The sequence below is a fragment of the Mus musculus genome, chromosome 14, assembly GCF_000001635.26.
Source record: "Mus musculus strain C57BL/6J chromosome 14, GRCm38.p6 C57BL/6J".
In the NCBI taxonomy this organism is placed as follows: domain Eukaryota; kingdom Metazoa; phylum Chordata; class Mammalia; order Rodentia; family Muridae; genus Mus; species Mus musculus.
This window is the reverse complement of record NC_000080.6, coordinates 31,606,753-31,631,479: the sequence shown is the minus strand read 5'-3', so window position 1 is coordinate 31,631,479 and position 24,727 is coordinate 31,606,753. Positions and strand designations below refer to the sequence as shown.

The following is a 24,727-nucleotide window of genomic DNA, read 5'->3' as shown; positions in this document are numbered from 1 at the left end:
AACTCCAATGTTCCCAACAGCAGAGCAACAGATGCAAGAGCAGGAAAGCAGTAGAAGTGAACGAGTCCCATCTTAGGCACCCGTGTCCTCAGCGGGGCCTGGTGGGCGTGCCTTCTGTCTGCTCCCTCAGCAGTTAGGGACAGTGCCTGTGCTCCTGTGTTGTGGTTCTGTGGTACACGGTGCATGGTGTGTGTTATCTTCATTTTTGCCAACCTGAGAGTTGAATGCAGTGTGTTGTTTTGAATTGTTTCCAGAATTATCCTGAGGAAGAAATTTGATTGTGATCTCAATATTTTTTTCTTGATATTACAACAAAAACCACATTTCTTTTCTCTCTTGCCTCTAAATGTAATAAGAAGCAATGATTTAAACATTTTGTCTTCCTGTATGAGAACAATAAGACTGTGAGATGACTTTGAATAATTTTCATTTTCTGTGTAGGTTGAAGCTTGCAGATTGTATACCAAGTTCTCGGCCCGGCCAAGCACCATAGAGCTCATTCCGTTTATTATTGAAAAGGTGCAGTATTACTGAAAAGCTCTTCCCGGCATTGGATGCAGGGTCTTATACATGCTGAGCACAGGCTGCTCTACAGAGCCACGCCTCCAGCACTGCTATTGTTCTTAATGGAAAGATGAGAGTACACCCAGACTGTGAGAAAGAGCATTGTTAAACGGCTATTTACGTTCTAATGCTCACTGCTGTTGCATTAATTATTGAGACAGAGGTAAAGTAAGTTATTCTAGGAATAACATTCTCTTGTATGTTAGTTTCTTGAATTATCTTCTTATTTAAAGCAAAGTAAAGATAAATGTATGATAAGCTCCTGGATTGTGATCTCTTCAGCATTTGCAAAAATCTTGCAACAACTGCATGTAAGATCATCTTTCTTGAAAAAAAAAATCAACCATCTTTTAATTAAAGCATGTTGTGAATTGATGTTAGCTGTCAAGGACTTTATGTGAAATTAAGTTTGAGCTATTTCAAAACCACGAGTTACAAGGTTGATTTGACACAGACTGTCACGGTTTCTGAAGTCTCTACGAAGTGATTAAGGTTAAGAAGTAGGTGAGAGTCCGTGTTCCAGCATCAGCAGCAAGCAGGGCTCTAGGTACTCTTCAAGGGTAACAGAGTGTGCACTTCAGAGCCCTACAGGAATTCTTTATCTCCTTTAAGATGAAAATATTTTTCAAAATATAGATAATGAAGGACATTTCTGTTTTAACTATAATTTTTTTCTCCAACTAAGAATACCTTAGGAAAAATTAGTGTTCATTTTATACTTTTAAATTAATTTCAAGAAGAATATGATAATTGAGACATTAAAAGTCTTTTGTTTGTGACAAACACAGGCAGTGAGGAGCAGTATCTATGGTCGCCCGGGAGCTTGTTACATTGACATTCCTGCAGATTTTGTGACCCTCCAGGCGAACGTGACTTCTATAAAGTAAGAATTAGTCACAATTCCTCCTAAATTTTATGTTATCATACTTACTTTTAAAAAAGAATTATCTAGCAGTTCATCAGCTAATTTCCATGTGTCTCAATAGTTTTTTGATGATTTTGTAACTAAACTGAATCCTAGCCAAAAGGCTTAGTTCTCTTAATTAAAATAGTATTACCTAACAACTGTTTGTGGATTTAATTACTAAATCTAATTCTTGGAGCTTTGTGAATTCCTCAGTTGAAGTTATTCATCCAGGAACTTCAGATATATATCTGCATTAATGTATGGGATATTGACAGGCATCTTCATGCAAGCCTAGAGGTAAGGCAGACAGCTGTTGAGAAACCCAGCAGAGAAGGCATCTGTCTAGCTGATCCTAGAAACGATGTTCTGAAGTGTGTCGAGGGTTTGTCCTCTACATGCATTTCTTAAATACACTCCGATTGAAAAGAGGTCTAAAAACCACACACTCGGTATCATTCGTCTTGATAAAGATGCTACTGGCCAGGCGGTGGTGGCGCACACCTTTAATCCCAGCACTCGGGAGGCAGAGGCAGGCAGATTTCTGAGTTTGAGGCCAGCCTGGTCTACAAAGTGAGTTCCAGGACAGCCAGGACGATACAGAGAAACCCTGTCTCAGGGAAAAAAAAAAAGATGCTGCTGTAGTCTGTCAGTCCTCTAAGTGATATTTCTTTAGTGTTAGGAATAAAATAACACTTTTTTTAAATAACATTTTTAGAAAGATCCAGAAGTGTAGAAATAATTCTTTTTTTAAATGTTTTATTTATTTATTTATTTATTTATTTATTTATTTATTTATTTATTTGTGTGTGTGTGTGTGAGAGAGAGAGAGAGAGAGAAAGAGAGACACTGTATGCTGCATGTGTGTGGGAGTCTGTGGAGGCCAGAGAAACCGTCAGGTCCCCTGGAGCTGAAATTGCAGGCAATTGTAAGCCTTGTGGGTGCTGGGAAGACAAATCAGGTCTTGACCACTGAGCCTTCTCTCCAACCCCGAAGAAATCATTTTATCTAGCATTTTTAGCACTTAGGGCCATGCCTTCCTTTTTATCATTCAGACTTAGTCAGTGTGCTAAATTTTGTCTTGAGAGGTTTCTGAGGCTGGATCTATTGTGTAGTCCGGGTTGGTTTCAGACTCTGAGCCTTCAGTTCACTTCCCAAGTGTTGGGATTGCAGGTGTCACCACTGTCCTGAGCATCATGCATGTTATATATGTCACATTCATTCCTGCTGTGGTCTATTAAACACCACAGCATGCTTCATTACTGTTTTAATTGTGTGTGTGTGCATGTGTGTGTGCATGTGTGTGTGCATGTGTGTGTGAGAGAGAGAGAGAGAAAGAAAGAGAGAGAGCGAGAAAGAGAGAGAAAGAAAGGAAGAAAGGAAGGAAGGAAGGAAGGAAGAAAGAAAGAAAGAAAGAAAGAAAGAAAGAAAGAAAGAAAGAAAGAAAGAAAGAAAGAAAGAAAGAAAGAAAGAAAGAGAGTCTCACTGCAGTTTAAACTGTCCTGGAACTCTCTGTGTAGACCAGGCTGGCCTCAAACTCATAGAAACCCTTGTGTCTCTGCCTCCCAAGTGCTGGGGTTAAAGGTGTTCTACACCCAGCATGGTCCATTGTTTTAAAGTTATTTCTTTTTTTTTTTAAGATTTATTTATTATTATAAATGAGTACACTGTTGCTGTCTTCAGACACACCAGAAGAAGGTGTCAGATCTCTTTATGGGTGGTTGTGAGCCACACTGTGGTTGCTGGGATTTGAACTCAGGACCTTCATAAGAGCAGTCAGTGTTCTTACCCACTGAGCCATCTCGCCAGCTCTAAAGTTATTTCTTAAATGCACCTTTTGAGGGCCTTGCTGTTATGGAAATGGTTCTCTAATGGTTACAGACAGTGGTCTGTATATCTGATATACTGGGGAAATTTCTGTCTTTGAGAATGCAACACAAGAACATCTCTTGAGTATTCATCAGAATATGACAATCACAGTAATGCGGAGGGATGAAGGACAGTGAGCCTTTCATAATTAAAAATCTGTAACCTTCCATGTTTTTTGTGAGATTGGATGGGCACTGTGAGGAGCTTTTACTCAGAGATCGCTAACTCTGGCAGCTTTAATGGTTCTTAGTAAGGGCCGTGGTGATGTCTTACTAACTTTATCTTACTAGTGTGATTTGATTTTACGTGTGAGTGGAATCAGGAATGGTGAGGGACCTCTGCGACAGAACACTCGCACAGTGCATCTCTGCCAGCTGGAACCCAGTGCGAAGGAGACAACAGTAACCCTTCACCTGTTGTTTTGAAAGTCAACTGAGAATAGATAGCACCTAGCCTTCCATATTAGCTCATTTCTATGTCAACTGCCACTGATTTCTGGTCTACTATTCCTGCTGGGGTGCCCTGGGCCCAGACTTTCTGTCAGTTGTTTGCTCATCTGACTGGCTATTAGCGGATATTAAGAACCAACTCTTACTATGTCTGGGGACTTTATAGTTGTATAAAAGTGGGTCCTTATCTTTAGAGCTGCATTTGTAAGTTTTTAAGAATAAAAGGTCTGATTCCTGCAGGGAAGTTCAAGATTCAAGGGGGAGGGGCTCTATGTATGTGTGCATATGTATGTGTGCGACTGATACCAATGTAAAATGACATTCTCATTGAATATTTTAATTGAGTTTGTGCAATTTCTTTTCATTGGTAGGGTCTGTGTATCCCAGACTATCTGTCTAGACCAGATTGGCCTCAGACTCATAGTTTTCTTTCTGTGCTCCTGAGTACTGGAATTAAAGGTTATATCACCATGCTGGCCAAGGCCGTAGAATGTGTTAGCCTGTTTTCTACTTTTTTATGTAAACTTCGAAATTTTCACAGTAAGAAATTTTAAAATTAGCCTCTTTGTTTTTAAAGATGTATTTGTTTATTTTATGTACATGCGTGCTCTATGTGCCTGCACGACTGTACTCCCATTACAGATGGTTAGGGGCCACTGTGTGGTGGCTGTGAATTGAACTCTGGACTAGCAGCCAGCGCTTTAACCACTGAGCCACCTCTCCAGCCCCCCAAATAATTTTTTTTGGTTTTTTTTTTTGTTTGTTTGTTTTGTTTTTTCGAGACAGGGTTTCTCTGTTTAGCCCTGGCTGTCCTGGAACTCACTTTGTAGACCAGGCTGGCCTTGAACTCAGAAATCCACCTGCCTCTGCCTCCTGAGTGCTGGGATTAAAGGCGTGCGCCACCACCTGGCAAATAATTTTTTAAAAAGCTCTGACTGTCCTAGAACTCACCATGTAGACCAGACTGGCCTCAAACTCACTGAGACCTACCTGCTTCTGCCTCTTGAGTGCTGGGATTAGAGGTGTGAGCCACCACTCAGCCTAAGGCATTTATTTGTGTGTGTGCGCGTGTGCATGTGTAGTAGCCAAAGGACAATTTGCTGGAATCCACTCTCTCCTTTCACCAATCTAGAGGTTCATCTCAGGTCCTCAAGCCATCAGGCTTGGTGCCATCTTGCTTGCTGGGCTGTCTCCCATCTCCTTAGCCTCTTTTAATTATTATAACACCATTTTTCTTTCAGATACAAGGAGTGCTGCATGCCACCTCCAGTTAGCATGGCAGAAACCTCTGCTGTGTGCGCAGCAGCCTCTGTTCTTCGGGATGCCAAGCAACCCCTGCTTATCATCGGGAAAGGTAGCCAGAGCTGCTAACTCCAGGCTGGGAAGGCTGCCTCTGCCAACTGTCTTCATTGCTCTTTGTTGTGTGCTCTCTGCTCGTGATCGGGACAAGTGCTCTTTTCATCCGCTTTCAGATCATAGAGCCTACCCTCAGTGGCCCAGGGACCTCACTTTTACAAGAAAAAGTTTCACTCCTTGACTTAGAAGTAAATGTATTTCTTCTTTACAAAAGACTTTGGAAAATGTACAAAAGTTTTAGAACAGACCTCTCCATCTGGGGAACCAGTCTTAGCCTTCAGAATTTTATTTTTAATGTCTATTTTACATACTGTGATCATGTTATATAGGCAGCTTTACGTTTTTAAGCTTTTTATAGTTTTTTTTTTTCTTTTGAGACTTAGTTTCTCTGTCCTGGCTATCCTAGAACCAGGCTGTCCTTGAACTCACAGACATCCACCTGCCTCTGCTTCCAGAGTGCTGGGATTAAAGGCCACCATCACCATCACCACCACCACCACCCCTGGAAGAAATATTTTTCTTAAAATTATTTCCTAAATACAATTTTAGCATTGACTCATATGCATTGACACTTGCTGTCAAATATTTGACAGCTGTGATAAACATTCTTTTGTGTGTGTGTGTGTGTGTGTGTGTGTGTGGTTTTTCGAGACAGGGTTTCTCTGTGTAGCCCTGGCTGTCCTGGAACTCACTCTGTAGACCAGGCTGGCCTCGAACTCAGAAATCCGCCTGCCTCTGCCTCTGAGTGCTGGGATTAAAGGTGTGCGCCACCACACCCGGCTGTGATAAACATTCTTATATGAAGGTTTTTCCATAGTTAGGATTTATGGTGGTGCCCCAGAGGAAAATTAACTAAATTAAAAGGTATGGATCCGGAAGGCTTTTGGTCCAGTGTTCAAATTGCTTACCCCTTAGGTGTCATACAAAACCATTTATATGCCTGTTAATGTATTATTGTTTTTTCTTTTATTTTGTGTTCTTTTTTTTTGATACAGGATCTCCTATATAGCCTAGGTTTGCCTCAAGCTTACATGTACCCCAGGCTCATGGCTGGCTGGAACACTGTTGTTGTATCTGCTTGCTACCCTAGAACTGTTAGGACTGCCTGTGAGCGTGCGCATCCGTTTCAGCTGCTTAGGAGCCAACTGTAGACAAACTGAAGACAGTTTTAAGGAAGGTGGTGGTGCTGAGGATGTAGCTCGGGGCTAGAATGTTTGGTTTGAAATCCTGGGTTCTAATCCAGGGGAGGCAATGAAGGAAAAACCTTAAGCTCCGTGCTGCGCTCAGTGCTTTGTACGATGCGTTGATTTTTTTGATTGGCAAATAAATCACCTGACATAGGAAGGATAGCAGCCACCCAAATGGGATGTAATTAAGCAGCAATGAGTGTGGAAAGCTCTCCGTGGTTCTAGTTGTCATTCCTCCTTGAACAAGCATTTACTGATGGATGCTTACAATGTGGCAGCAATCATAGTATTCATGAAGAATACAGTGAAATAATAATTTCCATCCAAAGGAAAACACACTTGATAATAAATATAGTAGGCCGGTGTTCTGTTTGTTTTGGTTTGGTTGAGGCAAAGTCTCTCAATATAGTCTTCACTGGCCTAGAACTTACTGGGTAGACCACACTGGCATCAAAATCACAGAGATCCACCTGCCTCTGCCTCTTGAGTGTTGGGATTAAACATGTGCACCATCATGCTGGGCTACTAAACTCTTGATGCTTTTATTATTACTGTTTGTTGTTTGGTTTGGTTTGGTTTGAGACAGTCCTGGCTGTCTGGGAACTCACTGTGTAGATCAGGCTGGCTTTGAACTCACAGAGATCTATCTGCCTCTGCTCATGAGTGCTAGGATTAAAGTAGTGCACTTTTAAATTCTTTGTTGTATGGTGTATATGTGTGTACATTTTCATGTATGCGCATATGTGGATACCAAAAACTGACATCAGGTGTTTTCCTACTTATATTTTTTACACAGTCTCTTACTGAACCCAGAACTCACCTATTTGACTAAGACTGTGTGGCCAGTGAGCTCCTGAGATCCACCTGTCTACTCTCCTCAGTGCTAGGGTTACCGAGGTGTGCCACCATGCCTGGGTTTAAACTCAGCCTCATGCAGGCACCACAAGCACCTTACCGACAGAGCCACCTCCTCGTCCTCATAGCTCCTGTTATAGTACAGTATGCACAGGGAAAGTGAGGCAGAGTTTAGGAAGGGAGGTTCTGCCTAGGTGATGTGGAAGAGGGTCCAGAGGAGATGACACCACAGCTGTGCAATGAAAAATTAGTAGTCTTCCAGTAGACAAGGGGAACAGAGGCTGTGAAGGAAAAAAATGGACTGCGTGAAGAAAGACACTAAAATAAGAAAGAAAATAAGAGCATTTCTGGAGCTGGGCAGTGGTGGTGCGCACCATTACCAGCACTCAGGAGGCAGAGGCATCCCAATCTCTGTTCAAGGGACCAGCCTGCTCTACAGAGTGAGTTCCAGACAGCCAGGGCTGCATAGAGAAACCCTGTCTCCAAAAACCAAACAAAATAAATAAGCAGAAAAAAAAAAAAACAAGAAAAGAAAGAAAAGAAAACGTATTGACTGAAATAAGACTATTTTCATCACATACGTATAATAGAGAATTATAAGATGGTCTTTTAGTGCAGAATGTGATAGTGAGTCTGAACATACACTATATTACTTACTAGGATTCATAGATATAGATACTATGCTATTAGCACTAAAGAATATAAAACTAAGTAGCTAAAAACAATCGTGGGCATGATGTCTTCAGAAACAAAACTATTCTATATGTCGAGGCAGGAAGTTGTTTTCAGGGTCATTGAGGGCATGTTTTATCCTGCAGCATATAGTTGTAAAAACAGATAGGTGCCTGCTCAGACTAGCCCTGTTACAGCCGCAGCGTTGTAGAGACGTAGAGACTCATACATCCTGCACAGTACATACATACATACATACATACATACATGCATACATGCATACATACATACGTCCTGCACAGCAGACTTCGAAGGAGTTTACTGGTAATGTAGATCAGCGTTTCCTCAGTTTTTATCTTTCAGGGCAGAGGTCTTCCCTATCCACCTATGTTCAGGGAATTGTGGGTAGTAGTTTAGTAGGCCCAGAGCGTGAGGCAGGAAAGTTGACTGCAGTCAGAGGCACAGATACAGGTTTTTATTTCGAGGTATTTCTCCTGAACATCTGCCACCATTCATTTTGCTTTCAGGCTGGTGTTTTACGCAGGAGGAGGATTTGGGATCTAAAAGCAAATTCCTGTGACACGTTTGAGGTTTGAGGTTCCCAGTGCTGAGTGTAACTGTGTCATCTCGTGATTTGCATTTCTCAAAGGCGCTGCCTATTCCCACGCAGAGGACAGCATCAGGAAGCTGGTGGAGCAGTGCAGTTTGCCATTTTTGCCTACGCCTATGGGGAAGGGGGTTGTCCCTGACAATCATCCCAACTGTGTAGGCGCGGCCAGATCCAGGTGCGTGGCGTTCCAGGTTTTACGTACAATGGCTTGGCAGATTTTAGACTGGATTAAATTTGTGTGTGTGTGTGACCTTGATGAATTGAGAGAGGAGCTCTAAAAAGTTCATGTAATTCTAAACATACCTGTTTTGAACATTTCCATTTTTGTAAAGATAATATTTATTTTCTCCTGGCCCTTATGGTTTTTAGAGGAAACCCCTCAGTTACCTGTCTCTCATTATCTCTAATACTTTCAAGAGTTCTCTTAGCTAGGTGGAGAAGCACATGTTTGTATTCCTTAAGGCTGGATTAGTGGCCAGCGTAGTGAAACCCTAGGGAGGGATGAAGAAGGAATGTAGCTGGGAAGCAGGACCATTGGAGGCCGTGGACTGTAGCATGCTGCTCTGCTTCAGTGGAAGGAGGGAGGGGAGAGGAGTATGAGAGGAAAGGAAGGGGGGGGCTAATGGATTGACAGGATGGGGGAACGGGGTATGGCGGAGTCTGGAATGAGCATACGCCGTTTGGCTTCACTGGAAGAAATGGAAGGGCACGGGCACGGCACTGGGAGCCTTGGATGCGTGTGTGCCTGGATGGCTTCACTCGGGAGAGGAAGTTATTTGGACTCTTACTCAGTTTCCAGGTTGGAATCACACTAGCACAATTCCTGCCCTCTGGCACCTACCTAGTGGTGTGCATCTGTACGTACAGTACCATCTGTAGCCTCCTTGGAATTTTCACAAAGCAACGGACCAGAATTTAGATGGTCAAGTTACTGAAAATTTGTGAAAACACAGCCTGGTCTCAGTTATTTGGGCATTAGGTAATGCGTAGTGTATTTTAGAAAGTAATTCCAGGCTGAGGACGTCTCTGCTGGGAGAGTGCTTACCTAGAAGGTGTGAAGTCCTGCACTCAGGAATTGGGCATGGGGACATGTGTCTTTAATCCTATTACTGGATACAAGGAAACTGGAAGTTCAAAGTCATAATCCTACATAAGGAATTTGAGGCCAATCTGGGCTACATGAGACCATGTCTTGGGCGGGGTTTGGGGGGGAGAAAAATCTGGAATATGAATAATGTTTATAAATAGGTGCTCCTAGAAAACATATCCAGGCGTAGTGATACATACTGTAACCCCAGCCTTTGGGAGGCCAGGGGGAAAGATCACAAGTTTGAAGCCAGCATTAGTTAAAAAAGCAATACCCAATCTTCAAAACAGAACAAAATTAACACATCATGTCCTTGTGTGTGTGTGTGGGGGGGGTGAGATGGAGTGTGTGTTGGGAGTGAGACACACACATGCACGTGTGCATGTCACAGTTGAGCCCAGCTTTCTTGCTTTCTCCTTCATGTTCTCCTTAGTTTCGAGGCAGGGTCTCTCTTACTGAACCTGCAGCTTGCCTGTCTGACTAGGCGCCTGGCTTCCAGGATCCACCTACGTCCACCGGTCCTCCCCTCTCCCCCCAAGCCCCTCCCCCCGGGCTCAGCACAGATGTGCACCACAGCAGTCAGCCCCTACGTGGGTGCTGTGGATCCGACCTCCTTGGGTTCTCATGCTTGCATGGCAAGCGTTTTGCCCACTGAGCCATCTTCCCAGCTTTCCAAAACTCACCTTAATCTGAAAGATCAGATTCACTCTAGAAGCTCCAAATTTTAGACTTGGAAAATATTTTAAAAAGTTGAGAAGAGCTCAAGTAAAAAGTGTCATTGAGCCCTTGTTAAACCTCCTCCTTTTCTTCTTCAACAGGGCTTTGCAGTCCGCTGACGTGATTGTGTTATTTGGTGCGAGACTAAACTGGATCTTACATTTTGGACTGCCTCCAAGATACCAGGCAGACGTGAAGTTTATTCAGGTACTCAGAGAGGGTTGTTCTCCCTCTCAGCCATTGTAAGCTCTGCTTTCTTCTCGGCTTTTGTAAAGAACCCTTTGTCTTCTGACAAAAATAGATTTTACAAATTATCTAACATAATTAACAGGTACCAGAGTTAAGCTGCCCTTTCAAGCCTACAAGGTATCCTGTGCTAATTCTAACCAGAAGAGCTTTCAAAGTCAAGTTTTGAATAGTTTGAAAAGGATAATTTGCCTCTTCACCGCTCCACTGTATTTAAAGATAGGGAAAGAGGCTTATGTAGAGGGTAGGTTGGAGAGACACCCTCTGCCTTGTTAGGGGTGACGATGTCTTTTAGGTGACGAAACTGTCAACCTTTAGAAATCTCTAAATGACTTTGCTTTCGCCTGCCATTAGACTGAGTCCCTGGAAAGTCCTGTAACCTCTCCTATGACTCTGTGTGTGCTCCTGAGGCCACATGATGGCATCAGACACCCTGGAACTAGAGTTACTGATGATAGCTTCTGTGTGGGTGCTGAGGATCAAACCGAGGTCCTCTAGAAGAGCAGCTGAGGCTCTTAACTTCTAAAAGTCTTTTTGTAATACCACTGCTTATTATTTTTCTTGACTGCATTTACTTAGTGTGTGTCCATGTGCATATGTGCACATATATGTGTACTTGCGTGTCAGTACATGTGCTGAGGCCAGAGGACAGCCTATGGGAGTTGGTCATCAGGCTTGGTGGAGATGCTTCTACCCACTGGGGCATCTCAACAGCTCTTCCTAAAGGATTTTAAGAGCAAACATAGTGGGCTGGAGAGCTGGCTGCTCTTCCACAGGACCCAGGTTCAATTCCCAGCTCTCACATGGCATCCCACAATGATATGTCACTCCAGCCCTAGAGTAATTGATGCCTTCTTCTGTCCTCGTTGGATACCAGGCATACAAATAACATACTTGCAGACAAAACACACACACACACACACACACACACACACACACACACACACATAAAATAAAAAAGATTTTGTTCTGAATGTTTTTTCAAAACAAAAATGACTAAACATTGCTTGTTCTCGGGTTTTTCTCTTTTTGTAGATTGATATCTGTGCAGAAGAACTGGGGAATAATGTCAGGCCTTCTGTGATTTTGCTAGGAGATATAGATGCTGTCTCTAAACAGGTACGAGCCTTTCTCTGGGTTTTAGCTTCTGCGGATTGGCCCCTAAAGCAGTCAATTCTGGACAAGGCTCCTTTTGATTTACTTGGTGGCATGTCTAGTCATTTTACACTAAGTTTATAATAGAAAACCAACTGCAACTTTTGAACTTGGTAAATTCGGCTTACTACATGGTCATATTGGTGGAAGTTAGCATTGTAGAATGTTAACTTAGCATTTAAAAACATAAAGTCATTCAAACCAGAATTCAGTTAAGTAGAATTTAGCTTTCTGAGAAAAAAAAATTACAGTATAGCTTTTAAAGGAATTGAAATTGACTTATTACACAGCAGGAAATCTAACAGTATATTTTCAGGTAATAAGGACATTTTTACTCTTCAAGTTGTTATCAGTGACTTGGCAGACTTCCTATTTGTATGTAATTTATACATTTCATTGTGGCAGGAGGTCCGACATGGTCACCTTTGTCACTTGATTTTGTGTAATTGTCATGTTGAGATGCAGATGCTATCCCTGTCCTGTGTGCAGTCACTTGGGTAATTTGCAGCCCTTGGTCTGTGTCACGTGGCTCATGGCGCTACCCACTGACCTGCTGTCAGTCTTTCACTGCAGGCAGAGGGTGCGGTGGGAAGGGCAGTGTGTCACGAGCCAACTGCAGTGTATCACCAGCCTCCTCCAGTGTGCTGAGAGCCTTCTTTAGGAAAATTTTTATGTTCATGCGCCTCAAGTTTATTTTCAGAAAGAAAAGAAAAATTTGTTTTGTTATATTTTTAGCTTTTAGAACAGTTTGATAAAACTCCGTGGCAGTGCCCCCCAGACAGCCAGTGGTGGAAGACTCTGAGGGAGAAAATGAAGAGCAATGAAGCCATCTCCAAGGTAACGTGGGGCCAGCGGAAATTCAAAATCCCTCAGGTTGATGGGTCGCTTAGTCCTTCCGTAATAGGATGTAGACAGTCAGGAAGCACTGCACTCTGTCAGCCTAGGGATCAAAAAACCAGGACACGCTTCTCACAAGGTCTACAAACCAGAAAGTGGAGTAAGAACTAGTAAAAAATGGCAGTGAAGCCAGTCATAGGGCACACGCCTTTAATCACAGCACTCGGGAGGCAGAGGCAGGCAGAGTTTGGGCCTAGCCAGGGCTATACAGAGCAAACCTGTTTCAAATCTTGAAGAATGCCCCCCTAAAAGGTGAGTTTTTAACTATGTAAATAAGAAAAAAAACACCTGTGCACGCCCCTGTGTGTGTACTTGTAACCTGTGCACGCCCCTGTGTGTGTACTTGTGGTGTAGTTAGTGTGTGCTTTACCTGGAAGGGGCCTCAGGCTCCTGCAGGTTGAGCGTCTGAAGAGTCGCCGTTTGAGAGTGCTGTGAACTGGTAGAAGAAAAGCAGTCTGACCTTGGAAAGCTGTCAGTTTGATCTAGTGCAGAATATCCAGTATATCCAGGGCATGTTAGGAGATGGCCATCTGCCCTTAAGATGCCTTTCCTTCAAGGCACGTGAGTGTGATAGCTGGTTCCTTCTTCCAGATGGAAAATTTGATCAATGTATAATCTGCCTCCCCTTACATGCACACACACACACACACACACACACACACACACACACACTGCCATTTAACTCTTATGTCACTGCTGGAAACTCTTGTGGCTTTCACGTCTGGCCTTGCGGTTTTGCCTGCTAGTGAAGGATTTGGAGATGTGTTTTGAAATGACCACTAAGCCTTCCTAGCAAGCACTACAGTGGATAACTTCTGCAATGTTTGGTGACTTCTGTTCAAAGTCTTTATATGCACAATTCTTCCTCCTTGATTGTCAGGGGGGATGCTGGCTTTTTAAGTTGTAGTGTTTTGTGTACTCGTATGTTTCTTGATTCAGCTGGGTGAAGTGTTCAGTCTACACCTAGGGTTTCTTCTTGTTAAGTAGTTTATTTTGGGGGGGATACATAAGTGTGTGTGTGTGTGTGTATATATGTATGTACACTAATGTGTGCCTAGTACCCTCAGAGGTCAGATGGAACTGGAGTTATGAATAGTTGTGAACTACCATGTGTGTGCAGGGAACCCAACCTGGGTCCTCAGCAGGAGCGGACAAGTGCCCTTGACTAGTGACCTACCTTTCCAGCCTGACCTAGGATTTCCTCCTGATGGAATGATACATTTGAAAATTTGAAATCTGAGCAAGGCATTTTCATCTCCTAATGTATCTGTCATCATAGAATAAGTTTGTATTTTCAACCAAACACAGCAGAATTTATGTGCCTAACTCCACCGGGACTATTTCTACTGTCAGGAGCCAGGCTCAGTTCTGTTCTCTAAGTTATCATAAATACCCCAGGATGCCCTCAGGGTTTGTCCTCTGTCCACTGTAGCGGCGTGCAGACTCTCCAGCATCTCGGGAACATCATCTCCAGCAGGAGGGTTGGCACAGGCGAGGCTGCAGTGCCGGGACCAGATGGGACCGGTACTGATGAAACCCAGTGGCTCCTCCCGGCGCTAGCAGGCCTGTGGCTGTCTGGAGATATATATATATATATCTTCACTCAGAGACTTCTAAAATAGCTGCTTTACAATGTGTGAGAGAAGAGCCAGGTTTTCAGATAATCTTCTGTAATCCTAATATCTTAGTTTTAAACTTAGGGCCATATTTCAGATAAAAAATATTCTGAAAAATACGTAAGACAATGTTTTTTTTTTTTTAATAGAAACATGTATTTACACACAGTGCAGTACTGTGATCAGAAAGCAGCACGGAGACACCTGGCTGCTATAATTCATGCACTGGTTCAAGAGGCGGTTACTGAAAACTGCGAGGGGGAAGCCTGGAAAGAGAAAAGGGTCAAACTTTTCATCCCCAATTTGCTACCCTGATCAAAAGGAGTCCCCACAGCCCACGTGACGTCCTCACGTAAGCTGCCGTCCCCCATAAGAGTCACGTGTGGTTGTAAGCTGTGGACATGCTGGACTGAAAGACAGTGTTTTTCTAAGAGTGTACCATAAGACTGTTCTGTTTAGTTGAAGCCAGTGTTACTCAGCCATCTTTACTGTACAACTTCTGCAGGTGTTTGATGTGGTAAGGTGCATCGACTCCCCAGGACACGGGGGATTCCGCGGCGTATTCATTGTGTCCCAGCTGGCACTGTAGGGCACATTGGTGTTGGCATGGTTCTGGATAGTTCACAGTTGAAAGAGTAGCTGCTATGCAGCCATTTGGGAATCTTGTAGCTTATTGATGGTATTACACTGTTCTAAAATAACTATCGTAATAGCTTACTGTCACAGTAACTTTCATGATGTCCCAATATAATTTATTGTATACTCGCCTCTGCTATTTTAGGAACTGGCTTCCCAAAAGTCCCTCCCTATGAATTATTACACAGTGTTCTACCACGTTCAAGAACAGTTGCCCCGAGACTCTTTCATAGTGAGTGAGGGGGCAAACACCATGGACATCGGACGGACTATGCTTCAGAACTGCCTTCCTCGCCACAGGTGAGACTCCGAGGAGGAAATGACAGCGGGTCTCATTTGAAGCCCCAGTGAAGCGGATTATGAATAATATTTGAAAACTGTACATTTCTACTGTATAGGAATGCATTTCATAAATGTATTTTAAATTTTTCTTCAGATTTATTTCATTTACTTTATGTATGTGATTTGCCTGTGTGTATGTATGTGTACCACATGTCTGCCTGGTGCCCTCAGAGGTAAGAAAGGGGCTTTGGGATCCCCTGGAACTGGAGTTACAGCCTGTTGTAAACTGCCATGTGGGTGTTAGGAATAAACTCAGGTCTTCTGTCAAAGCAACAAGTGCTCCTAACCTCCGAGCCATCTCTCCAGCCACACATAAGTGGTTTTTGGTTTTGGTTTTGGTTTGGTTTTCCGAGACAGGGTTTCTCTATGTAGTCCTGGATGTCCTGTAACTCACTCTGTAGACCAGGCTGGCCTTGAACACAGAGATCCGCCTGCCTCTGCCTCCCGAGTGCTGGGATCAAATGTGTGCACCACCACTGCCTGGCTCATAAGTATGTTCTCAAGTGAGATTTTATAGCTTTATAGTTTTTATGCTTCCTAGTCCTTGGTATAGTATGAGAATTCATATAGTCAGTGTCCTGAGAGGATATTTATCCAAGCAAGCATGCGTGGCTGGTTTCTTTTATGCTGCTTATCCTTGACAAATTAGTTCCTTATGTCCTAAAGATTTTATATTAAAGAAAAATGTTTATTAATTTTTCTCCACAAACCACATAAACAAAGACTGAAAGATTGTGTTAACACTACACTGCATGATCTGTGTAGAGAGTTTGACTTCAGCTCTGTTCCTTAACAGGCTTGATGCAGGTTCTTTTGGAACAATGGGGGTTGGCCTGGGATTTGCCATTGCAGCCGCTCTAGTGGCTAAAGACAGAAGTCCTGGGCAGCGGGTCATCTGTGTGGAAGGTGACAGTGCCTTCGGATTTTCTGGCATGGAAGTGGAGACCATCTGCAGGTAAAAAACATTATTTCATGCTCACACCTAGGAAACCGTGCAAGAAGGGCTTGCTTCACAAGCAGCTGTCCTGGACAGCGCTGTCTAAGCTCTCGTGGAGAAACCCCCACCACGTCAGTGAGGACTCTGCCTACCCAGCTGCATTTAAGCTACAATAAAATGTTCTACTTAGAGCTCTTAGTACGGTTCTGTGAATCACGTTTTGGGACTTTCAGAGCTTTGATATATAAGACTGTCGAGATCAAGAAAACTAGGTTTGGCAATGCACTCTGTAGTCCTGAGGTAGCAGTGGAGACAGAAGGATCTGGAGTTCAGGGTTATCCTCCGCTGCATAACAAGTTCAAGGTCAGCCTAGACTATGTGAACCCATTAGCAAGCAATTGACATATGCCAAAAAAGATGATGTATGGAGAGCATTTAGCTTTCTAGAGGGTGATAACTCCCTTGTTGCACAGAAAACAAAGTTACCACATTCATTTACTTAGTTCTGTCATGACTCCAAGCCCTCAGAAATTATATACGTTTAGAAAACAAAGCCCACATTCTCTTTCAGCTTTTCAGTTTCTTGTCTTTGCTCTACTGTTGAAGACATTGATGGATGTTCTTCCTCTGCACCAGTCACGGTTTGCCGTTTTGATTGATGGTGCAGACTGGGTGTTAGTTGTCTGTCTCTCACAGCAGCCAGCGCAGGCTGGTTGTCATTGAGGCAGTCAGTAGTAGACTGAGACTTCAGTGTGCCTAGGAACCGTCTAGAAACAGGCCTCAGAGGAGTGGGGGAGGTGTTTTTTCTTGTACCCAACTGGAAAAGTTCAATGATTTACCCAGGGTTCAAAGCTAAGCAGATTACCAGCCCCGAGTCTTGAACACATTCCACTACTGTGATATTTCTATCAGTGGTTTGGTATTTTTTTAAATTGGGATAATAAATGCTTGATTTTCTCTCTGATATTTAAATTTTCTTATAGAAAACATCCACTTTTAAGTAAAAATTTCAGTTTTAAGAGAAGACGTTTAGAAAGAATGATATCCTCATAGATTATTTTCACTTCAGGTACAACTTGCCAATCATACTCTTGGTAGTAAACAATAATGGAATTTACCAAGGTTTTGACGCTGACACCTGGGAAAAAATGCTACATTTTCAAGAAGCTGCTACAACGTGAGTGACTCAGAACAGTGCGTAATTATATTATGCCAGGTATTTGGTTTGTCTTTTAAAAGTTTGCTGGGTTGGAATGCGCCTCCATATCATACACTTAGTTAGTTCCTCAGGCCCTTTAAAGCCATCTCTTCACGGTTCCTTTATATACAGCTACCCATGACTGTTGACTGTTGAAATCAGGGAACCACTGTCGACTCAGCAAACTCTGTGATGTGTACAGTTAGGTAACAGTAGTGCTAGCAATTACTGACACTGTTGATGCTGTATTACTCAAGGTTCTCTCAAGGAACAGAGCTCATGAACGTATATAAGAGTCAGCATAAGGGAATGTATTGGCCTGGTTTACAGTTTGTGGTTTCTCTGGCTCGTCCTACAATGGCTATCTTCCAATAGAAGAACGAAATAGTTGTTCAGTCCACAAGGCTGGCCTTTAGTCCTGATGAAGCAGGGTCCAATACCAGTGAAGGAATGCCTCAGCAGCAGAATAGATGGACTTGCCAGCAAGAGGGAGAGCAAGCAGAAAAAAAACAAAGGCCCCCTCCTCCCACATCCTTTTGCATAGGCACCTTCAGGGGTGGCCCAGGTTGAGGGTGGGTCTTCCCACCTAAAATGATCCAGTCAAGAGAAATCTCTCCTAGGTGTGCCCACATGCTTGGGTTTTGGTTGATTCCAGACATAGACAAGGTGAGCCGAGCTTAGCCGTCACAGGGGCTGGTGAGTTACGTATACTTTAAAGATCTTCCTTTCTTTTCCCACAAAGCTAAACCTTCATTATCTGATGGCAGAGTCAAAGACTGTTAGAACTGGTCCTGGGTATACAAATAACAGTTTATTTTATCTCAGCCAAGGATAGAGAAAAGTAGTGTTTTCATTTATGTATGCTTTCATGGTTGTTTTTACATAACCATTTGTATTACTTATTTCATTGCATTGATAAAATACCACAACTAAGGCAACTTATGAAAAAAAAAGTTTAATGGGGCTTACAGTGCTGGGGGTTAGAGTTTCCGATAGTGGAGTGAAAACGTGGACTGGGGCAGCCCTGAGAGCCCACACCGTGAACCACAAGCAGGGGACACAGAGCACACTGGGGATGGCATCGTCGTTTGAAACCTCAAAGTCTGCCCTAAGTAATAAACCTCCTCCAAGAAGGCCACGCCTCATAATCCTTCCCAAATAGTTCCACCTACTGGGGACCAAGTATTCAAACATGTGAGCCTGTGGCAGCCATTTTCATTCTAACCACCACACCATCCATGCCTTTTCTTTTGCCTTCATTATAGTTGATAATACAGACTGTGCTGAAAGGTGTAGTAGCTCCTGGTCCCATGTTACTACTTAACTTTAGTTAGAAATAAATAAAGTAGAAAGTTTCTAGACTGAGGATATGGTTCAGGTGATAGAGTGTTTGCCTTTTATGCACAACACCCTGAGTTTGAGCCTCAGTATTTCTTATCTTGGATATGCTGGGCACACCTGTAATCCTATCATTAAAGACAAGAAGAGCAGATTCAAGGTCATCCTTAGCTGCATAGCAAGTATCTTAGTTATGGTTTCACTGCTGTGAACAGACAGTGTCACCAGGGCAGCTCTTATAAAGGACAGCATTTGATTGGGGCTGGCTTACAGGTTCAGAGGTTCAGTCCATTCTCATCACATCAGGAAACACGACAGCATCCAGGCAGGCATGGTGCTAGAGGAGCTGAGAGTTCCGCATCTTCATCTGAAGGGTAACCAGGAAGACACTGGCATCCTCGTGCAGTTCAGAGGGAGCTCTCAAAGCCCACCCCTACAGTGACAAACACTTCCTCCAATCAGGCCAATCTACTCCAACAAGGACACATTTCCTAATAGTGCATATTCAAACCACCACAGCAAGTCTAGGCCAGCTTGAATTACACAAAACCCTGTTTCTTATTTTAAAAGAAAAGACATTCAGTTCCCCTCATCTTAAGCTAAGAAGTTGTTGAGAGTTGATGGCTCCGTGGCAGATGATCTGACGCCCTCTTCTGGCTTCCTTGTGCACTGCACACAAGCGGTACCCAGATAACATGCCAGTATAACACCCATATGTATAAAATAAAAGTAAATCCTTTGTTGCCAAGCATGTTGGCACCCGTCTTTAATCCCAGTGCTTGAGAAGCAGAAGCAGGTGGATCTCTGAGTTTGAGACTAGCCAGCCTGGTCTACAGAGTGAGTTCTAGGACAGTCAGGGCTACACAGAAAAACCCTGTCTCAATCAATCAATGCAAAAATATTTTTAAAAAATCCAGTTTCTTGGTTTAGTTAAATTTCAAGTACTCATACTAACAGGTAATGTGTGGCCAGCATACTGTAAGTCACCTCTGTCATTACAGAAAGTTCTCTTAGACATTGCAATATAATCAATAAAAATACAAGAAGCAACATGTACTAACACACACGTGTTGTCTACCGACTCTTTCTGGAGGCTGAGGCAAGAGGACCACTCAAGCTGACGAGTCCAAGATACGTCAAGGCTCCATCACAAACACACACACAAAGATTCAGTAGAAAATATGGGCTGAGGCAGGAGGATTCAGAGTTGAGGCCACCAGCCTGAGCTATGTACTGAGTTCTAGGTTACTCTGCTACATAGCAAGGCCCTGACCCAAAACAAGCAAAAGTAAGGAGGGGGGATGCATTTTCATGTACTGACATCTCGGCTTTGATGGCACTATCTCCACACCGTGCCCTCTGCTGATTTTGTGTGGCGAATAGCCAGCTGTACCAGAGGGCAAGAAACATGGGCCAGCAGCTGGAGAGATGGGTCAGTGGTTAAGAGCATTGACTGCTCTTCCAGAGGTCTCAAGTTCAATTCCCAGCAACCATATGGTGGCTTACAGACATCTGTGATGGGATCTGGTGCCCTATTCTGGTGTGTCTGAAGACAGCTACAGTATATTCATATACATACAATAATAAATTAAAAAAAAAGAAACATGGGCCAGACTGCTCTATAACATTGCCAGTTAGTACCCTGATGACTTTCATGAATGACCACACACACCACACCACAGCCTGCAGCCAGGTGACTCAGTACACACTTTGAGAAATGCACATATCTGTCTGAATCTCATGGAGCCACTGACAAGTTCGGGTCATGGAACCAAAGCCTTCGCAAAGCTGAAACTCCTTCAAAAAGTTGAGACAGTTAATGACTGCAAAGTTAAAGACTTTCACATTGAAGGGTATACTCACATCCAACAGTTACAATGCAGATGGCTGTTTAAAGTGCTGTCCTAAAGTTGTTGGGTATTGTCTTTAAGGCTAGAGTCCAGTGGCCAACTGATTGTTGGTTTGGTTTGGTTTGGTTTGGTTTGGTTGGTTGGTTTTGCTCTAAAGATGAAAAGAACTATATTTAAAAAAAAAATCTATGAGGGCCGGGCATAGTGGCGCACGCCTTTAATCCTAGCACTTGGGAGACAGAGGCAGGCGTATTTCTGAGTTCTAGGCCAGTCTGGTCTACAGAGTGAGTTCCAGGACAGCCAGGGCTACACAGAGAAACCCTGTCCCAAAAAACCAAAAAACAAAAAACAAAAAAAAAGAATGGTGGTACCTGCCCTCACTAGCCGGGCAGTAAACTGTCGGTTATTGTTGCATTGACTGTTGAGGCTATTGTCACTGGCTGATAGAGCTGCAGTTTCTTTAGTAATAAGAGGCCTGGAGTTCAGCTAGCTCACCCAAGGTGCCTGAAACTCCTGAGGTGGAGCAGAGGAAGGATGGGAACCAGGACATTTGTGTTACGTACTGCTGCTAGACAGAGCTGTGCTGGAAAAAGAAAAAGTATGCCTCGTGGGTCAGCTTCAATTTTTTGCAGATAATCTTGGGAGATTCTTTGTTTCTAGAAGCTTAAAGATTTTTAATTTTGCCGTCTTACAACTTGCTTTTCAGTGTCCCTCCAATGTGCCTCTTGCCAAACTCGCATTATGAGCAGGTCATGACTGCATTTGGAGGCAAAGGGTATTTTGTACGAACACCAGAAGAGCTCCAACACTCGCTGAGGCAGGCTCTGCAAGACACAAGTAAACCCTGCCTTCTCAACATTATGATTGAGCCACAAAGTACGCGCAAGGCCCAGGTAGGTTCCGTTGCTAAACAGAGGACAAGAATGTATATTCTCTCAGGACTCCTTCCTGAAAGGCGAGCCCACCACAGTCCAGAGTTCCGCCTAAGTCTGTGTCTGAGTTTGGCAGCTTTGTTTGCTTATTCAACTAAATATTTGTTGAGATGTTGCTATGTGTGTTGTTTTGAGTAAGGGGTAAGCAAACCTAGGCTGTCCTCATCCCACAGAGCTTACAGTAGCAGGGGACGTGGACAGTAGGCTACCTCACAACTCCGTGCTACATGACAGAGCACGGTGACCAGCTATAAGTGAAGAAACACATTGTTGTTATAGGAAATCTCATTGGTAGTAGTGCTTGAACTGCAATCAGTGATGACTTAGCAGAGATGGGGTGGAAAGGGGTCCAGGGCTCTGTGTCAAGAGGCAGCCGGCCAGTTGGAGGAGCTGTAGGAAAACCAAGTACAGTGAGCACTGTGTAGATGAATCTGCAGCCAGTGGTGTGTGCAGCCAGTGGTGTGTGCAGCCAGTGGTGAGTGCAGCCAGTGGTGTGTGCAGCCAGTGGTGAGTGCAGCCAGTGGTGAGTGCAGCCAGTGGTGAGTGCAGCCAGTGGTGAGTGCAGCCAGTGGTGAGTGCAGCCAGTGGTGAGTGCAGCCAGTGATATGTGCAGCCAGTGGTGAGTGCAGCCAGTGGTGAGTGCAGCCAGTGGTGAGTGCAGCCAGTGGTGTGTGCAGCCAGTGGTGAGTGCAGCCAGTGGTGAGTGCAGCCAGTGGTGTGTGCAGCCAGTGGTGTGTGCAGCCAATGGATCTATGCAATTGCAGTCAACTTAGTCCCTGTAACCTCTAATGGGTATTGATGCAGTAGCCACAGTAGTGAGATAAATGTCAAAGTGTGCCATGTGATGTCGCCTTCCATCTTAGAGTACGCTGATTTTCATTTTTAATCTGTGTACTGTGGACCTTCTGCCTGCTTGTGCTTACATACCTGTCTTCCATGAGTCTACTCTTCAGAGCGGAAATCTACTCAATTATTCGTCCCCGCCCCAGCATGTGTGTATATATGTGGTCTATGAGCACGTGTGTTCACATATGTGGGTGAACATGTGTGCAGTGAGTACGTAAGCCAGAAGCTGAAATCAGATGTCTGCCTCAATTGTCTTTCACTTTCTCATTTACTGAGCCAGGATCTCTTCCTAAACCCAGAACTCACCCCAGAGGGAACCTCAACTTCCCCTCCCAAGCTCTGAGGTCACATGTGTTTATATTGGGGTGCCAGGAGTCTGAACCCCAATCCTTATGCTTGCCAGCAAGCACTTTGTCCACAAAGCCATCTTTCTAGTCCCTCTCTCTTGGTTCTTATGAGCAGATACTTGAGCAATCAATAAAATATACAGCAACGAATTTGGAAACTGTCAGATATATAGAATTCTGCTGAGAGTCTGCTTGTGTACAGGCAGACATGGGAGACCTCGGAATTTACATGAGAGCAGAGAAAAGATGCTCAGCATAGCACCTGCCAGCCATGCAGACAGACAGAGTAGGTCGGGAGGGAACGAGCGGTGGCATTGGCAGGGATCCTCCCAGTCCCTTAAATATCTGCTTCAACATCTGATCTACAGCTTCCTATGAACTGCATTTGCATATTTTGGAGAAGTAGAAATTATCACTGCCATTTGTAATTCTGTAGGATTATCCCTATATGAAATACTTTAACATTTTTTATCTTTGTTCCAATGGGATTCTAACATAGTTTCATCTCCAAGCTGTTATTCTTTTATTGAATGTTTGTCTGTCAGTGTTCACCATTGAGTCACAGTGGCTGGCTGCTTCCCGCTTTCTGCAGGAATATCTAAGTCTCTCTAGTAACCTGCGTCTGGGCCTAGTGGGGAAGGCAGTCTTAGTGAACTGGTCTCACTAATTACTTTTCAGCTCTTTTTGACTAGACCAAACACAAACCTTCTTTCACCACCATTGTATAGTTCTTCTATATATTGTATAGTCCTTAAAGTGATTACAGTGAGGATACAGTGTAATGTGGCCATTGCTTCTGCCTCAATGCTGTCTTTTTTTCCTCTAGGATTTTCACTGGCTCACCCGTTCTAACATGTGAATAAACTACTTGATGGTTATGAGGAATTTTCTCTTTCCCGCAAGGTAGAATTTACTTTTCATAGCAAAATTACCATAGTGCTAAAATTGTATTTAAAAATACACTTTAAATTGTATTTTATAGTAAAGAAATTGACTAAAGCCAGACATTTGTTATAACTTTGGTTTTGTTTTGTTTTTTATTGTGCATTGATGTTCTGCGTGCGTATATTCAAGTGTGAGTGTGTCAGATCCCCTGGAACTGAAGTTACAGACAGTGGTGAGCTGCCATGCAGGAAATTGAACCCGGGTTCTCTTAAAGAGCAGACAACGCTCTTAACCACTAAGCCCCCATGATTTTGGATCTAAAGGCTTGTGGTATGTGGTAAAGGCTTGGTCAGAAGCTCCTGGCACTTTGGACGGTGGAGTGAGGTCACTGGGGACTAGCTCCCAGCGTGATGCCACTCCTCAAGCCCACATCCCCTGGGCTGAGCAAGCCCTTTCATGAGCCCCTGTCATGATGGACAAAAGGGCGAAGTGACCATGGACTGGCACGTCCACCACTGAGCGAGGGCTGCAGAGACGACTCCACAGTTAAGAGCACAAACTACTCTTGCAGAAGATGTGAGTTTGGTTCTTAGCAACAGTGAGTGATTCACAACTGCCTGTAATTGCAACTCCAGGGACTGGGGGGGGGGGGAGGGATTTAATGCCTTCAGCTTCCTTTGGCTACATTCTCATGCGTACACCTGCACACAGTTGCAAATATACACACAATTTAAAATAAAATGAAGCTTAAAGGCTATTAACCAAAATAAATATTTCTTCCTTTTAAATTGATTTTCCCCAGTACTTTGTCAAGGAATGGAGATTGACTAACAGTATCCTACCACATAAATAGCCAAATACCAGCATTGGAGAAAGACATAAAAGCTGTATAAATGATGCAGCATCCAGCATCCCGAGAGCACCTCTCTGCCGCAGAGTGTAAACTCAGTCTATTCTGTATTTTATTTTTGAAGACTTGGGTCTAATCTCAGTTGTTGTGGAACTTGCCCTATATATACTTGAATGTTTTTCCTGGAAAGGACTCACTGATCCAGAGAAGTCACACCACCTCCATACTAACCCCTGTAGATTAGCTACTTCGTGTAGGCATACCACACTGAGACCCAGGAAGTCATCCATGGTTTATTATCATGTGTTGTGTAAGAAAATTTTGGTCATTGACAGGCCACACAATGATAGTGTTGCCTTACAATTATAAGGGAGCTAAAAAG

General features: G+C 43.5%; 1 protein-coding gene across 1 annotated transcript in view; it reads left to right on the top strand.

Moving 5' to 3' along the window:
- The window catches only part of Hacl1 (2-hydroxyacyl-CoA lyase 1), a 33,740-nt gene extending 9,486 nt beyond the window's left edge, over window positions 1-24,254 (top strand). Inside the window, exons 6-17 of the mRNA NM_019975.3 lie at window positions 442-519; window positions 1,353-1,447; window positions 5,028-5,140; window positions 8,506-8,641; window positions 10,372-10,477; window positions 11,552-11,635; window positions 12,407-12,508; window positions 14,966-15,120; window positions 15,959-16,117; window positions 17,169-17,276; window positions 21,192-21,378; window positions 23,437-24,254. Of these exons, the coding sequence (NP_064359.2) occupies window positions 442-519; window positions 1,353-1,447; window positions 5,028-5,140; window positions 8,506-8,641; window positions 10,372-10,477; window positions 11,552-11,635; window positions 12,407-12,508; window positions 14,966-15,120; window positions 15,959-16,117; window positions 17,169-17,276; window positions 21,192-21,378; window positions 23,437-23,469 (1,356 nt within the window). The 3' untranslated portion in view covers window positions 23,470-24,254. The remainder of the gene's footprint in view (window positions 1-441; window positions 520-1,352; window positions 1,448-5,027; window positions 5,141-8,505; window positions 8,642-10,371; window positions 10,478-11,551; window positions 11,636-12,406; window positions 12,509-14,965; window positions 15,121-15,958; window positions 16,118-17,168; window positions 17,277-21,191; window positions 21,379-23,436) is intronic.
- The last annotated feature ends 473 nt before the right edge of the window (window positions 24,255-24,727 follow it).